This window comes from Delphinus delphis, chromosome 21 (genome assembly GCF_949987515.2).
Source record: "Delphinus delphis chromosome 21, mDelDel1.2, whole genome shotgun sequence".
Lineage (NCBI taxonomy): Eukaryota > Metazoa > Chordata > Mammalia > Artiodactyla > Delphinidae > Delphinus > Delphinus delphis.
In genome coordinates this window covers 15056402-15073841 of record NC_082703.1, presented here as the reverse complement: position 1 = coordinate 15073841, position 17440 = coordinate 15056402, and the positions used below count along the sequence as shown (strand labels likewise).

At 35.6% G+C, this 17440-nt stretch overlaps 1 protein-coding gene across 2 annotated transcripts in view; it reads left to right on the top strand.

Annotated features, from left to right (window-relative positions):
* The window catches only part of DLC1 (DLC1 Rho GTPase activating protein), a 389008-nt gene that overhangs the window by 74180 nt on the left and 297388 nt on the right, over positions 1–17440 (top strand). For both annotated transcript variants that reach the window (XM_060001270.1, XM_060001274.1), the window contains exon 2: positions 13049–13198. In XM_060001270.1, the coding sequence (XP_059857253.1) occupies positions 13049–13198 (150 nt within the window). The remainder of the gene's footprint in view (positions 1–13048; positions 13199–17440) is intronic.

The following is a 17440-nucleotide window of genomic DNA, read 5'->3' as shown; positions in this document are numbered from 1 at the left end:
GGTTTTATCATGAAAGAGTGTTGAATTTTGTCAAATGCCTTTTCTGCCTCTATTGAAATGATATGATTTTTATCCTTCATTCTGTTAATGTAGTGTATCACATTTATTGATTTGCATATGTTAAACTATCCTTGCATCACAGGGGTAAATCCCACTTAATCATGGTATAGAACACTTTTAATGTGTGCTTGAATTCAGTTTACTAATATTTGGTTGAGGATTTTTGCATCTATGTTCATTAGAGACATTGGCCTGCAATTTTCTTTCCTTGGAGTGTCCTTTTTTGACGTTGGTATCAACCAAATGCTGGCCTTGTAAGATGTCTTTGGAAGTGTTTGTTCCTTTTCACTCTTTGGAAGTATTTGAGAAGGATTGGTTTCAAATATTTCGTAGAATTTACCAGTGGAACAATCTCACCTGGGCTTTTATTTGTTGGGAGAATTTTGATTACTGATGCAATCTCCTTGCTCCTTGGTCTGTTCATATTTTCTATTACTTCATGATTTTGTCTTGGTAAGTTGTATGTTTATAGGAATTTACCATTTTTTCTAAGCTATCTAATTTGTTAATATAGAATTGTCCATAGTCTCTTATAACCCTTTGTATTTGTAATTTTATTAATTCGAGTCCTCTAGCTAAAAGTTTGTCACTTTTGTTTATGTTTTCAAAAAAACAACTCTTACTTTTGTTGAACTTTTCTATTGTCTTTCTGGTATCTATTTCATTTATTTCTGCTCTAATCTTTATTAGTTCTTTCCTTCTGCTAACTTTGGGCTTAATTTGTTCTTTTTATTTTTCCTTGAAATATAAGTTTAGATTGTTTTCTGTGGTCTTTCTTTTTTTCTTAATGTAGGCATTTATTGCTATAATCTTCCCTCTTGGAATTACTGTTGCTGCATTCCATAAATTTTAGTATGTTGTGTTTCCATTTTCATCTGTCTCAAAACTTTTTTTTATTTACCCTTTGCCCCCTCCCAGCTACACCCCATTTTCCAGTATGGGTATCCTTCCAGATCTTTTTTTTCACATCTATATGTATGCATATAGAAATACAGAATTTTACTTTGGGGTGTGTGTGTGTGTGTGTGTGTGTGTGTGTGCGTGTGTGTGTGTTCGTGTGTGCGTGTTCATTCAGTACATAAAGGGTTTCATGCTATAGGGTGTTGTTCTTTACCTTTCTTTCTCCACTTAACAAACCCTCTTGAAGCACTTTCCCTATAAGTAGCAGGGCCCTAAGTTCATTTGTATAGGCTGTGCCCTACACAAGGACACCAGACTAAAGCACTTAGTGGGGGCTGATGGGTAATCTGAGTTTTATTCATTAAGCCATGAACCTTGGCAGGGGCTGCATCCCTCCCAAGGGAAACAGTTTTCTAACTCAAATTGAAGTGGTGGATAAGTTATTGTGGCTCTGTCAGTGCATGTGAATCTACCTCATATTTGTAGCTACTGGGTAGTGATCTAAGGGATTATGGTACCATTACATTAAACAGTTTTCTGTTGATGGCCACATAGGATATTTCCAGTTCTTAGACCACTAGGAAAAAATTCTTTAATGAATAGTATTGGGCATACTAATTTTTTGCATGTATGCAAGTAATTCTCTAGGCTAGGTATCTAAAATTAGATTGCCAGGTTGAAGGATACTCCTACTTTAATTTTAATAGATACTGCTAAACTGCCCTCCAAATAAGGCAGAAATTTACATTTCTGAAGACATGGTCAAGATATTTTTTTCTTTTTTGACAATCTGATAGGTGAAAAACAGTAATTCTCATTCTTTACTTAACTTGCATTGTTATGATTACCAGTGCAGTTTAGGGTTTTAAATCATTATAATTTTTCTCTGAATAGCCTTTTTGTATGCTTTGACCATTTTTACTAGGTTGCCTTTTTATAACTTCTTAATTCTTCATTATATATGATCCAAATATTTTTGCTTAGTTTGTCAGTTGTATTTTAACTTTTATCAGTCTTTTCATTTGTAGGTTATTATACATTGTCGTGTCTCATAGAATATTTTGATTGTTCTGTTTTATTTTGTTTTGTTTTTAAGATATTTATGATTAATACTCCTTTCCTCTTGCAAGAGAATTTTAAAACCAATTTATCGTATGTAAGCATTTGTGAGTAAAATATGTTTTTTAAAGTAGGGATAGATAAATAAAGTAAAATTGACAAAATAATGACAGCCTTTAAGCTGATAGGTACACAGGGTTTATTATATTATCTTTCTCTGTTTTTGTATATGTTTAAAGATATTCATATTAAACAAGATTTTTTGTCTGCTTCCTTTGGGATTTTTTCCTTATCTTTATTTTTGCTCTTTAAGAATCAGCTTTCCAAGTTCCATTAAAAATCTCATGGGAGGGCTTCCCTGGTGGCTCAGTGGTTGAGAGTCCGCCTGCCGATGCAGGGGACATGGGTTCGTGCCCCGGTCCGGGAAGATCCCACATGCCGCGGAGCGGCTAGGCCTGTGAGCCGTGGCCGCTGAGCCTAAACGTCCGGAGCCTGTGCTCCGCAACGGGAGAGGCCACAGCAGTGAGAGGCCCGCGTACCGCAAAAAAAAAAAAAAAAAAAAAAAAATCCCATGGGAGTTTTGGGTTAGCCTACTATGGGTTTATAAATTAATTGAAGGACAACATTTCATTCATTCATTCATTCAATAAACCCTTATTACGTGGCAATATGCAACCACTGCTCTAGATTCTTGGGTTACATCAGTGAACAACAAGCAACGATTGCTACATTCTAGTGGGGAAACAGACAATATACACAACAAATTAGCTGTGAAGCATATTAGAAAGAATTTTCCTATCCAGAACAATCATATAGCTCCTCATTTTTTCAGTATTCTTTTAGGTCTTTTGGTGACATTTTTGGTTTTCTCCATAAAAGATCTTGATTATTTCTCATTCAGTTACTTCTAGATATTGTATAGTCTTTGTCGTTACCATGATTGTTTTTTCTATTCCGTTTTTTAAATGGTGACACAAGAATGCTCCTGTGTTTTTCTTTGTTGAGCCAAATCCTTTTGTTGTTGTTGTTCTAATAGATTATCAGATTATTCTCTGAGATTTTCAAGGCACAAATCCTCTTCGTTTGTAATATAATCACTGTTTTGTTGTTGCTGCTATTGTTTTTGCTGTATCAGCCAGAACCTCAAGTACAATGTTGAATAGAATATGTGATAACAAGCATTCTTACTTTTTCTTAATATTGTAGGAGTGTTTCTAATGTTCCACCATTATCCTTAATATTTACTCTATTGTCTGATACTCCTAATCAAGTTAAGAATGTTGCCTTCCAAATACTTGCTACCTGAGAGAGTTTTTATTGTTGTTGTTCTATTTATCAAATCACTAATAAGTGGTCTGAAATAGGTTTTCAATGTTATAAGTGTCTTTTTGACATTTTTTGTTGTATGTTTTCTATTAATCTGTTACCGTAGGGAATTAATGGATTTCTTATTGTGGAATTACTCTGGGGGAGAATCTAATTTTTATTGTCCTAATTTTTGTCTGAAGCCATGGAATGGCTTTCTCTGTGATATATTTCCATGTTCCTCAACCCCCACTATGCTTTGAATACATCTGTGGAACTTTTAAAAAACACACTAGCTTGGTCCTGTGCTACACCAACTGAATGTGAATTTGGTGGGTGGAGCCTTAGCATGTGGAAGTTTTCAAAGCTACACAAGAGTACTTATAATCAGCCACTATTGAGGACTTTTGCTCTCCCGTGTGCGGTCAGAGGTTCTCCAAGTGTGGCTCCCAGCAGCAGCAGCGACAGCAGCATTACCTGGGAACTTGCTAAAAATGTAATGCTCCATCTCCTTCCCAGACCTACTAAGTCAGCAGCTCTCTGTGTTTAACAAGGTCTTCAGATGATTTTGATGCTCACTAATATTTGAGAACCACTGGTAGAGTTTGTTGTTGACAGAAAGACAAAAAGAAGGAAAAGGAGGAGGGAAGGGAGAGAGGGAGGGAGGGAGAGAAGGAAGGAAGGAAGGAAAGGGAGAGAGAAAGAAAAAGAAAGGAGGGACAGAGGGAGAAAGGGAAGGAAGGGGGAAGAAAGGAACAAATCATTAATAGGATGATGTATCTTCTAAATGTATAGATTGATAACTATAAGAAGATACCGCTCATGTGTGACTAAGTCTATTTTTTAATCTACGTGTATTCAGCCCAGATCTCTCAATGCATGTGAATTTGTTTGGGAAATATAACCTTTGGGGTCACCTGTAGAGTTGAAGAAAGTGCCTTATAGGACTAAAAGTGTTAGTGGCTACCTGTTTAACAGGAAGCAAAGCTGAATTGAATCAGGAGACTCAGATTTTCCAGTTCTGCCATTAACTGTCTTAATTTGCCAAGGTTATTATCACATCGGAAAAAAATGAGAGGATTGGGCTAGATAAATAGTTCCCATACTTCTTCAGTGTGAGGACTCTTCATTAATGTCAAAAAAGCCACAAACACACATCACATAATTAGTAGTTAGAAAATATTCAGTGGCAAAAAATTTACTCTGACTTTGCTCACTCATGGAAGATTGAGTACCAAACATTAACAATTTAAGTAAATCCGTAATCCTAAAAATATCACAAGAGCAGCCTTATGCATTTTTCACATTTAATTTTGCTACTAAAAAGAAAAAGTGACAAGTCTTAGATTTACTTGGGGTTATTATAACACTGAATAAGATACTGAGAAAAAAATTTTACATTCTTTGAAGTTGTATAATGAAACTTTAGAGGCAGTTGATGTTCATTCATTCAAGGAAACAACCTTGTGAAAGACCTCTGCATTGGAATTTGAAACCAAGGAGTTTCCTCTGATATACCCAGGCAAGGGAGAGGCGTGTTAAGCAGAAGAAGCATTATTACATGAGTCAAAAATAGAGTTGCCAGATAAAATACAGGATTCCCAGTTACATTTGAATTTCAAATAAACAACAAAACATCTTTAGTATAAGTATATCCCATGCAATATTATCCCATGGAATATTTGGGACACATACTAAAAAATATATTTTGCATTTATCTGAAATTCAAATATAATTTTTGTTTGCTAAATCTTGTAATCCTAGTTGCAAATGAGAGAGAACATGGCATATTTGAGAAACCAAAAGTTCTGTACTTCTAGTACAGTATTTCCTAAAATATAGTGTGGTTTATGTGAGATTACATCAGATAGTATAAGGATTTTTTATTTTGATAATTTTGGCATATGATACACATTCGAAAAATATAAGATTTTCACTTATATTTTATACAGCACTTATATATTAAAAATTCATTGTTTCAATTGAGATATAATTGACATATAGCATATTAGTTTCAGGTGTACACAGTAATGATTCGCTATTTGTACATATTGCAAAATGATCGCCACATTGACTCCAGTTAACATTCAGCACTACAGATAGTTACGGTTTTTTGTGATGAGAACTTTTAAGATCTATTCTCTTAGCAACTTTCAAATACACAATACAGTATTATTAACTATAGTCACCATGTTTTACATTACATCCCATGACTTATTTATTTTATAACTGAAAGTTTGTACCTTTTGACCCCCTTCACACATTTTTCCCATCACCCTCCAACCAACCTGACTCTGGCAAGCACCAATCTGTCCTCTGTATCTATGAGTTCAACTTTTTTTTGTTGTTTTTTAGATTCCACATTTAAGTGAGATCATATAGTATTTTTCTTTCTCTCTATGATTTAGTTCACTTAGCGTCATACCATCAGGGTCCATTCATGTTGTCACAAATGGCAAGATTTCATTCTTTTTTATGCCTGAATAATATTCTGTTGTTCATTTTCTTTATTTTCTTTATTCATTCATCCATTATTGGATGCTTACCTTGCTTCCATGTCTTGGTTATTGTAAATAATGATGCAGTGAATATGGGGATACATTTATCTTTTTCAGCTAGGGTTTTTGTTTTCTTCAGATAAATACCTAGAACTGGGATGGCTGGATCATATGGTAGTTCAATTTCTTTATGTTTTGAGGAACCTACATACTCTTTTCCACAGTGGCTGCAACCAATTGACATTCCCACCAACAGTGCACAAGGGTTTCCTTTTCTCCACATCCTCACCAACACTTGTTATTTCCTGTCTTTTTTGTAATAGCCATTCTCACAGGTGTGAAGAGGTATCTGATTGCTGTTTTGATTTTCATTTCTCTGATAATTAGTGATATAGAGCATCTTTTCATATACCTGTTGGCCATCTATACATCTTATTTGGAAAAATGTCTATACTCAGATCCTAAAAATGCATTTTTGGCTGTAAAAATTGTCTAATTAAAGAAAAACATTAAGAAATATATAGTTGTCCTCAGAATGATTGAATTTGAGGAACACTGGGCAGGATCAAGGAGAATGATGAGAGGTAAAACTAGAAAAGTAGACAGAAGCCAGGTCAATACAGGACTCTTTTTCTAAATGAAGTCATGTATTTTTATGGAAAAGGAATAAATTTTTACTTATGCCTTTCTTTATTATCCACACCTAAGGAAAGACCATCACATTCCTGAAAATAGCTTATGGAATTTTAATGTTAAATAGATGTTTTTCATATGTTTTCTAACCAGAAAAAGTCCTGTCTCCTTTAATACATGAGCCCAAGCAAAGAACTACTGAGAAATGCTAAAGGAAGGAAGGAAGGAAGGGAAGAAGGGAGGGAGGGAGGAAGGGAGGGAGGGAGGGAGGAAGGGAGGGAAGGAGGGAGGGAGGGAGGGAGGAAAAAAGAAATGAAAAGAAAAAAAACTGCAGGGATTTGCAGATATCATGTAGGCATGATGACACAGGAGAAATAACCAACCCAGAAAGGCTGACTTTGTGTCTATAAATGTATTAAGTCTGCATCCAAGGTAGATTGACATCCAAGGTCACTTAATATATTAGTACTTAGAGTGAAGACTGGTTTCAGAATGCTTACCAAATTACTTAGGTAGAAATTATATCCCAGCCAAAAATGGGACTTTAAAGCCAGTGGAGGAAGTCATCCTCAGGTTCCACTGGACAGAAAGGAACTGCTGCCCACATAGCTCTCTCCCGGTTCACACCTGCCACTTCTAGGCGCTCCTTAGGACCAGTTGCATAAATGTCCTTCTAAATCGTTCAGGAGACTTAGGCAATTTACAAAGTCCCAGCTAAGAAATGCTCCATTTGAAGCCTCATTGGAGTTTAAAAAGTGAACAAAGGGGAGACCAATTTTCTTCACCATGCCTTTTAAATGAAAGGAGTTAAATAGGGAGTGAACATAAACACTTAATGTAAAGCCACAATTTACCTATCAGTTAAAAGATTCCTTGTAGTAACTTTAAATGAGGATAATATTTATCTCTCTCCACCATCTAATATTAAAAAGATATTGCATATGTTATTATTCATTAACGATAATATACAAAGATTTTTGTGTTTGAACAGACTATATCTGGCAAGTGGGAGATAGTAGCTGGGTTTTTTTTTTTATTACCTTTATTACCAGTCTACATCAATTTCATCTTAAAATGCACCCAAATAAAAATTAAGACTGACTTATTTACCTTGCCTAGAAATTCTGACATAAAATAATTACATTATTTTTAGCTTCTGTGGGTCACCTCAGATGAAAATCTTCACTGCTTCTAAAGAAACACAGATTTAGTAACTTTCTGGTTCTTTAAGCAGGATATTATGTTAAGAAAGGAAAGTCTAGAATGAGGAATTTATTGTCAAATGAAATTTATAACACTGATATGAGATTTCATACTAGTCCAGCTGGCTGTAGATCAAATAATTTCAGAATGAAATTGAGCCAAGCTTTTTGCTAAAAGGTCCCTTTCTTTTACGGGTGAGCAAGGAGCATTAGTAGCCCAGAATAGCAGTAAGATGTGTATGGAATCGAAGGCAGTGTACGGACCAGAACCTTGGATTAGGAATCAGGAAATCTTAGTTCTATTCCTGGCCTAGTCTTTAATTTATTATGCCTGTCTATGTGATGCCACAACTCACTGACAAGCAGAACATTCAGGCAGTGCTGTGTTTGCTGAGCCAAATATCTACTATTTGGAAGCATCCGGGTATTTCACCGAATTTTTTGGTTTTCTTCCAAATGCTTGGCATAAGAAAAACAGAGCCTGTGCGTCTCTGAGGGAGTCACCCTTTTCTCTGGACCTCATGTTTGCCCCGTCTGTGAAATGTCCAGTAACATACAGTTCCTCCCCACTCCCTGTGTGTGCTCTGTTCTATGTTGTTCAATAAAGAGCATCTGGAGAAAGAGGAGGGTCAGAATTATATTCTTCAGATGGAAGGAAAGAAGGAGCATAGAGGCTCTGGTTCAAAGGATTTCAGTTTATGTCCCTGTAGAGAATAGCCCCCTAAAAACTCTGTTTATCTCCCCCAGATACCATGTGATCAAAGTGACTTCACTGCCCAGGACTAAGTAGCTCTTGGAAGTAAAGAAGGAGATCTTTCGGATTGCCCAATGAACACCATGTGCCTTGGCCATTTTAGGTTTTGACAACAAATCAAATTGAAAAGAAGTTTCTTGTGTAATTTTCCTAAGTATCCACTGACTTGTGTTTGAAAAAGATACAACTGGAGATTTCTTCCACAGTAGCTACATATATTATCTATGCCTTGACATCAGCTGGTTATAGTCTCAAGACAACAGGATGTTTCTGTTCTTAGCAGGACACAGACACATACTGGGAAAAAGAGACATATATCATATCATTGACTCAAGGTCAGCTCACAGCCAACGAAATACTTTTCCTCATTAGAAGAACAGATTGTGGCTATCCCATTAAGAATAGCCTGTTCATATTCTAAACAGGCACTTAATTCTTAGGCCACATTAAAGAGGGTGTACTGAACATGGGGAAATACCTGCCTTCTCTGTCTTCATGGTCAGAGAACATGTAGAGTAATATATTTAATCCTGGTACCAACCATTAATTGGGTCATTGACAGTTATATCCAGAGAAGAGTAAACAGAACTAATAAGGATTTGAAAACATGTCATATAAGAAGTAAAGGAACTGAGGAGGATTTACCTAGAAAAGGAAGAAAATGGGCACAACATAGTTTTTCAAATATTTGAAAGGCTGTTTCATGGAATAGGCACTACTTATGCTGTCTGGTTCTGGGGGGAGAAACTGGGAAGTTAGAGGAAGGCAAAATTTGTCTCCATAACATTTCTAAAAATTATAACTGTACAAATATGAAGTCAGTTGCTTCCTATGAAATGATGTATAGCACGTAGTAGATGGTCAATAAACATATCTTGAACGATTGTTAAATAAAAGTGTAAAGAATTGGACCACATGCTTCAAAGGTGTCTTGCAATAAATTGTGGTCATTGGTGTTCTTCCAAAACATAGTTTCTGTATGCTGGAAAGAATGGAAACCAGGGTGTATTAGTCGTGTGGCATTGCTGGACATACAATATGGTGAGGTTCCAAAAATGTTTGGTTGTCAATATGTGGTGAGAACTCTAAAAGATTAAAAAAGCACAGTAAATCACTCATTTGCTTACATCCTGCCCATAGCCCCATAGCACACAAAGAATAAAATTGACCTCTTTATGGTGACCTTCATGACAGAATATAATTTGACTCCTATTTATATTCAACCTCATTTTGTCCTAGCACCCACTCACTCCCTCACTCACTTTCCCTCTCCTGGCTTCTCTAACCTTTTTTCAAATCCTCTTATTCACCAAACTCATTCTTACCTCAGTGTCCTCGTATCACTCTTCACCCTGCGTGGGACACTGCTTTCCCAGTTCTACTACTCCTCACTCCCTCCCTCCCTCCCTTCTTTCCTTCCTTCCCTTTCTCTTTCTCTCTCTCTCTCCTTTTCTCTCTCTCCATCTCTATCTCCATCTTTCTCTCCTCTACCTCATTTTTTTCACCCTATCATGATTTACTCCCACTTCTTCTCTGACCACCCTCTACAAGGTGGGACACTCCACCTGCAGTTACTGTTTACCTCATTACCCTATTTATTTTCTTCTTACACTTGTTCCTATTGGAAACGATCTTATTTATGAATTTGTTAACTTTAATTATTTGTCTTCTCATGTTGACTATAATATTCAGGACAGCAGAGATTTTCTATCTCTTGTTCATTGATGAACATTTTGTCCCTTTCATAGTGCTTGGCCCAGAATAGCTGTGACTGCAGGAAAGAAGGAAAGAAAGATGGGAAGGGAGAGAATTTCACATCTTGGCTTTGATTTAAGGGGGTTAAGTTAAGTTACTGAAATACCTAGAACTAAGGCAGCTTCGCTTATTAAGAAGTTCCTCTTCTTGGCCTATAGTAACAGCATGAAATGGAAGCTCCACTGTAGGGTTCAACCTCGCCAGAATCTGCAAATGCACAACTCTGTTTTCAGGCATGAGCTGTTCGCTGGAGTTTAGCCATGGACATATGAAAGGTTAGAACTTTGCGAAATATTCATACTTGGGCTTTAACAACAAGGACAAAAAATTTATCCAAAGCATCTGATTTGTAGCCAACTCAATTTTGTGACGTTTAACTAATGTGTAACATACTATATGAGTCTGTGTACTTGACACTTCAGGCTGAACGTTGTAATAGATGGTGAATAAGGAAGCATCCATGAAGAAAAGGGAAAATCAATAGGCTTATTTCTCCAAAGAAATATCTTAGACCAAGGCTGTTTTGTTTTATTCTTTTGGCAGATAATTTAAAATAATTTGATGCTCAGCCAATGGATTTCAAAAAGTTTTTAAAGCACAAACTCAGCATCTAGTTAATTCAAAAACAAATTATTTCTGAGGCTACTACTGATAGGTCTAGGATAGCTGCAGGGTATAGTGTTTTTTCCAACATTAACTTAGTAGCTGGAAAAATATCAAGATATATTTTCTAAGGCTTTGGGAAGTGTTATTTCACTTGCTTCTGTTGATTTCATTGTTATTATTATTCCTGAAAATGTATTGCGTATGCAGTGTAGAACTTGACTCTGTGTCTGCCAGGTAGAAAAACTTCATCTTTGTGCTTGAGGATGTTATTACTGGGGAATGAAAGACAATCACACAAAAACATACGTGGATATGTGTAGAGATGCAAAGAACATTATCTTGCCAAACACAACTTTGGTTTAAAAGAGAAGGAAATTATATAAGTAAACACATTGGGGGAGTAATTAAGGGGACTTTGAGTCTTCTATTCAGGCAGATTCTTCCATTTACTGGATTATTTAGAAGAGAATCAAACTGAGTAATCTCTAATATGTCTGGGACTCTATTTTAAGGTATAAGCAGGGTTTTACTATAAATAACATTCTTTTAAATATAACAAAGTTCTGTAGCATTGAGGAATATGATGTATAGTAAGGTTCAGGTCTGTTTGCAAATATCCTGGCCCTTCTTAGGCACAATAAAACTTTATTATGACAAAAGTTCTGTAATTCTCTGTCAGAGCCTCATTAAATGTTTTAGACAGCAAGGACGATGGAAGGAAATTGAAGAAATAATCATAACATAGTACCCTAAAGGAATTAACATAACTCAAAAAAATTCTTAATTTATTCTCAAAATTAATGACTTTGTGGAAACAGGACTAGGTCTTTCAATTTGACATTAATCTTTAAACCAAGCACAAGTTCAGATTACACAAATAACTTGTCCATGTTAGCTGAATTAATGATTTTTTGACCAACTTAATCTAATTAACCAATTATTTGACATGTGAAAGATTATTATTATTAACAGTCTGCTATTAATATTAACAGATAGTTATTATTAATATTAGCTAATCTAATTTCATCTATAGCATTAGATGAATCCATGAAATTACCCGAGTCCTTGTTCTTTGGGGTCCCCCCTAATGGTGACTAGGGAATTTAGGGTGATTAAAAGTAAAAGGCCCAAAACAAAAGATCTGATTCAGACAGTCACCTCATTCATACCACTACTAATCCCATCACCTCAGCAAAGCCTCCAAATTACTCCCTTGTGCCTGCACCCCTCAGGCTTCCATCATGATATAGTTTCCCTTTGAGGTCACCACTGATAGTCCTTTTAAAGCTGATTTCACCCAGGTAAATATCTCAGACAGATGAGAAGATGGCAAGGGCAACATGAGTCACAAATGATGACTTGCCTCAAAAGGGCTGGTCCTGAGCCTGTGACATCCCTCAATAGATTATGCTTCTAAGGAAACTTACAGCGCTTTCCATGTTTTGTTTTGTTTTGTTCTTTTACCCAGTACTCTGCCCAACCCTGATATCTTGCACATTACAGAAAGTCTGAAAGTTTTCTAATACTAACTGAATTGATTTGAACACCCAAGAATAGTAAACAGTCATGCCCAAATAACTCTATATGGTCAATAAGAAGCTTTAGTTACTTTTATAAACAAAACTATATCCATAAATATGTCTATATTATAGAGAGCTCAGAATAAGTAACCATTATTCATATGATTGTGGAGGCTTTTTTCAAAAGTGTGTGAAAGAAAAGAAGCTTGAAAATAAATACTGGCAATGACATAGCTTGAAGCAGCAGTGAGTAAATGGCCCCATGCAAAAAAACAAAACTAAACAATCCTGCCTTGTTTGATTCTTTTCCTATATTTTACTATACTCAGAAATATTCATCCAAAAATATCATCTTGTATGCATCCTTAAATGTCTAACCCGCAAACAATTATTAGTATGTTATAATTGATTTGTACTATGACAAAAGAAGAGTAAACATACAACTTTTCTCAAGAATAATTAATCGGAAATTGTAAGTAAGTATCAGTACTGATATGATGTTATACTTCCTTTTCATTGTGCCTTGCTCTAGAAAATATATATTTAATATGCATGTAAAATGCTTTCTTGGCAGGTGGTCAGTATCTTTCCAATGAAGAGCACATTGATGGTACAGAATAGAACTTCCCTTCCCCCCTGAAGTAGAAGACTGCCTATTATTCAGTGTCCTTTTTGTCACATTGAAGAACAGAGAACTTTTTATTTTTTCCAAGAAATGGCCTTTCAGATTCAGTAACAACATGTTCTGTTCCTCAGGAAATAAGAGAAGATCGAGATAGGGTGCGGCTAGACTCGATGTTGTTGCTGATCATGAAACTGGACCAGCTTGATCAGGACATTGAGAACGCTCTCAGCACCAGCTCCTCTCCGTCCAGCACACCAACCAACCTTCGGCGGCAAGTCCCTGTGAGCTTCCCACTTCCCACTTCTTTGCATGTGAACGTGATGTCTCTACTTTGTATAGCCCCTCTTGCAAATGAAACATGTTGGATGGCCCCACTACCCACATGGGACCCTGATAGTCTTCCATAAATGTCACTCAAATCATTCTAGGCTTCATGCAGAGTCCATAAGAGAAGTGTGTGATTCAAAAGAAAATGGTTATTACTAGACAGGAAAGAGGGTCATTTTGGGAAATTATTTTGCTTCCTACTGATCAGATTCTCTTCATTGTCATTGTTTCCCTAATTGTTGGTCTTCCTTGATATGCTATAAACGCCATTAGCAGTGCTCTGTTGATCTTGTTTAGTGTCTTATTTCCAGTGTCCCACAAATTTACATTGCATATAGAAGATGGTTAATAAATATTTGCTGGACAGATGGATGAATGGTTGGCTGGATGAATGGTTCATTGGATGAATGTGTGGGTCGATGAATGGATGTATAGATGGGTGGGTGAGTAAGTGGATGGATGGACGGAGGGATGGATGGATGGATGCTGGTTGAACTAACCAAGCATATTACAAAAAAGAATTTAGATGAAATCAACTTGAGAACACTCTAAAATTCACTTAGTGAAACACAATGAATAGGACAGAGGTGAAAATTTTATTCTACTGTGCATTAGTTTCAAATAAGATAGACACTCCTATCAGATTCTAACACAAAATAAAATTTAGAAGACATAGATTCCAAAATGTCTATACACTTTACATATTTAATATTAGCTTCAATTAAATGGCTTAGTTTTTGCAGATCTAGCAAATGTGATGGTAGAATTTACTTATAATTAAGCCATGCATTCCTTTTCAATTAATCTATCACTTTTGATATCAGTAATCAACACGTTAATTCAAGAAATTTTGTAATTACCTAAGATCAAAGGGGTGGAAAGTTATATATATATATATATATATATATATATATATATATATATATATATATATATATATATATATATAAGCACCTTTCAAAATAGAACTATTCTGTATCAAATTCTTTAATTTGTATAGTTCTACTGTTGATTCTGAAGTTATTCAAAACTCATTCTGACTGTGGTGCAGAATATTTAAAGTCAATAAACAAGTTAAAATAATAGCTAACCTAAGTATAAACGAAGTATTAATACTATTCTAAATGCGTTATGTATGTTAACACAATCATTCCTTACAACATTGTTCAGATGAGTAAAAAGAATAGAGACAGTAATTGTATGTGCCAGAGCTGGCACAGAAGCCCAGCCAGTCTTGATCCAGAGCCATGTCACTCAACCACTATCCCATACTGCCTTTCCTAGCTGGCTATAATGGAAATCTGATAGCTTGAGCAAAAAACATTTTTGATTAAAAAATGAATAAATATGAAATTAAATGCTTTGACCTAGAAAGCTGGTAGGAATGACATTTTTCTTTTAATAATTTTTCTTCATCCTTCAGGATTCATCTCAAATGTTTTCTTTACAGTGAAGTCTTCCCTAAATCTCCTTCTGTCTTCCCAGACAGAATCGCTTACTCCTTCCCTGGTGCCGCCATAGCGTCTTGCATATACTTTAGTAGGACAGGCACCCAGATGGAGGAAACGCAGTGAAAGTGATCTCCTGAGGCCAAAAAGAAGGGATGTTTTCTCGTTTACATATGAAGGGTGTAGAAGCTTCAAACTCATTTTCATCAACACTTTAAAGCCCAATTTTTCAATAGGAGGTGCTTCTCAGTACTTTTGCCATTAATGTAGGTGTGGAATACATTTTCTCTTGAAAGTTTTCTGGTGTGAATTGCTATCTCTCCCTATCTCTTTACTTGCTCCCCTTTTCCCTCTATATTGACCTTTCCTCAATCCCATGTATTTAGGGAAAAAAGCACAGCCCAGATTTCTGCTAAATACAACTCCATATTGTTGTCTCCATCTCAGAGAGCAAAACAGCTCTTACCTGCTAGATATGGTTCTGTGTTGAGTGGTAAAGACAATGCAAAACAAGAGCTAAGGTGGGTGATGATTAGGATTTGTCTGCATCTACATCTCTGCCTCCATTTAAAGTGTAAACTGGATTTTATATTGCATGCACTATCTCATGGACCATCACCACCCTTGCTGAACAAGGGTTAATTCTGTAAATAAAGATGTATTTCTGAGTTTTTAGTTCAACAGATACTTGAAATAGGCCATATAATACAGTAGAAACATAAACTTTGGAGTCTGCAGGCCTGAGTTCACATGCCAGCTCTACAACTGAATATCTGAGAACATAAGAAAAGTATTTAATTTCTCAACTTCAGGTTCATGTAAAAAGAGGAGACATTGTTTCCTACTTAATGGCTTGTTGGGAGGAGTAAATGAAGGAACACGTGTGAGATGCATTGCAAAGATCTGGCACAGAGTACATATTTAGTATTTGTTAATGCCATTGCCTTCTCTCATGTGCTCACTCACACCAGACACTGGGTTAAAGGTAAATAAGACATAGCCTGCATCCCTAGAAACTTCTTTTTGTGTCTGTGTTTTTCTAGGTTATCCCTTTTTCTTTATTTCTGTTCCTTGGTATTTAAAGCTAATTTTAACATTCTCTCGTCATCAGAATTTTTTCCACATGCGATTTTCATTCCTTTTGATAATTGTACCATGGAATAAGTGGATTATAACAAGTAATTATGACCTTGATTGTCCACCAAGGAGTACTGTCCCAGATTCAGAGGAGAAACCCCCTCTGCCACACCCTCATACTCCACTGTGAACGTACAGTTTAGCAAGGAGGGCAAGACATACAATGAAACAGTGACCTCAGTTTGAGATTATTTGTAAGAAAATGCTGGAGTGAGTTCTACATATAATAAAGGGGGTAAAGAATAATATGGGCTGGAGTCTTTAAGAATAGCTTCAAAGAGAAAAACATATTAAAATAAGGGTAGATGTAAAAATGTATAGAAGGCTGCCTTGATAGAGCCTGACAAGTGAGGGTCAGGCAGATCTGAGCTTTAATGTCAGCCCTGCCACAGAACATGAAGTTGGTCAAGTTACTTGCCTTAAGCTTTGGCTTCATCATCCATCAGGTAGTGATAATAATATCTTCCACATAGAGTTTGTGAACATGGAAACAGAGAATGGCTGTACAGTATTGTCTTTAAATGGTAAAAAAAAATTTTAATATTTATTATTTTACCTCAGAATTATTATATTGTTAGAAGGATGCAAGGTTACCCTGTTATTTGCCTAATCAAATCATAAATAGGAAGGCAAAATTAGTGCAAATGATTTCTGATAAACATAAATGTAAAATATAAATGGCTTATAAACTACCTGCTACTTATGATTATGCATTTGATGTTTATAAATTACCTGCTATTTATGACTATCCATTTGATGTTGATTCAATTTGAAATCTTAATGAACCATTTTTCTCTTATGGTAAAATGTAAAATGTCTTTTCCGTGCAAAAAAAAAGAATAGATGACCCTTAATCTGAAAGCACTCAGGGCATGAGAAATTTGGTTATGGTTATATGTTTTACACACACACACACACACACACACACACACTTAAAGAATTTAGTATTATGTTTCATATTTATTATTGTTATGTATGTCTTTTATACCCTTACTTTTTTATGTTTGTTTTCCACTTTTTTTTCTTTTGTTTTGTAGCTTTATTGAGATAGAATTGACATATAACATTGTATAAGTTTAAGGTATACAATGTGATGATTTGATACAGTTTTTTTATGCAAAATAATTACCACAGTAAGGTTAGTTAACACATCCATAAACTGGTATAATTACAATTGTGTGCGTGTGTGTGTATGTGTGTGGTGAGAACATTTAATATCTACTCTCTTACAACTTTCAAATATATAATACAGTGTTGTTAACTGTAGTCGCCAAAATGAAGATTAGATCCTCATAACTTATGCCTCTTATAACTGGAAGCTTGTACCTTCTGACCAGCATGTCCCCATTTTCCCCACATTCCAGCCCCTAGCAACCACCACTTCACTCTGTTTCTATTTTGGCCTTTTTTTTAGATTCCACATATAAGTGAGATCATACAGTATTTGTGTTTCTCTGTCTGACTCATTTCACTTAGCATAATGCTCTCCAGGTCCTTCCATATTGTCACAAAAGGCAGAATTTCCTTCTTTTCTATGGTAAATAATATTCCGTTGTATATATATACCACATTTTCTTTATCCATTCATCCATCTATAGACACTTCAGTTAT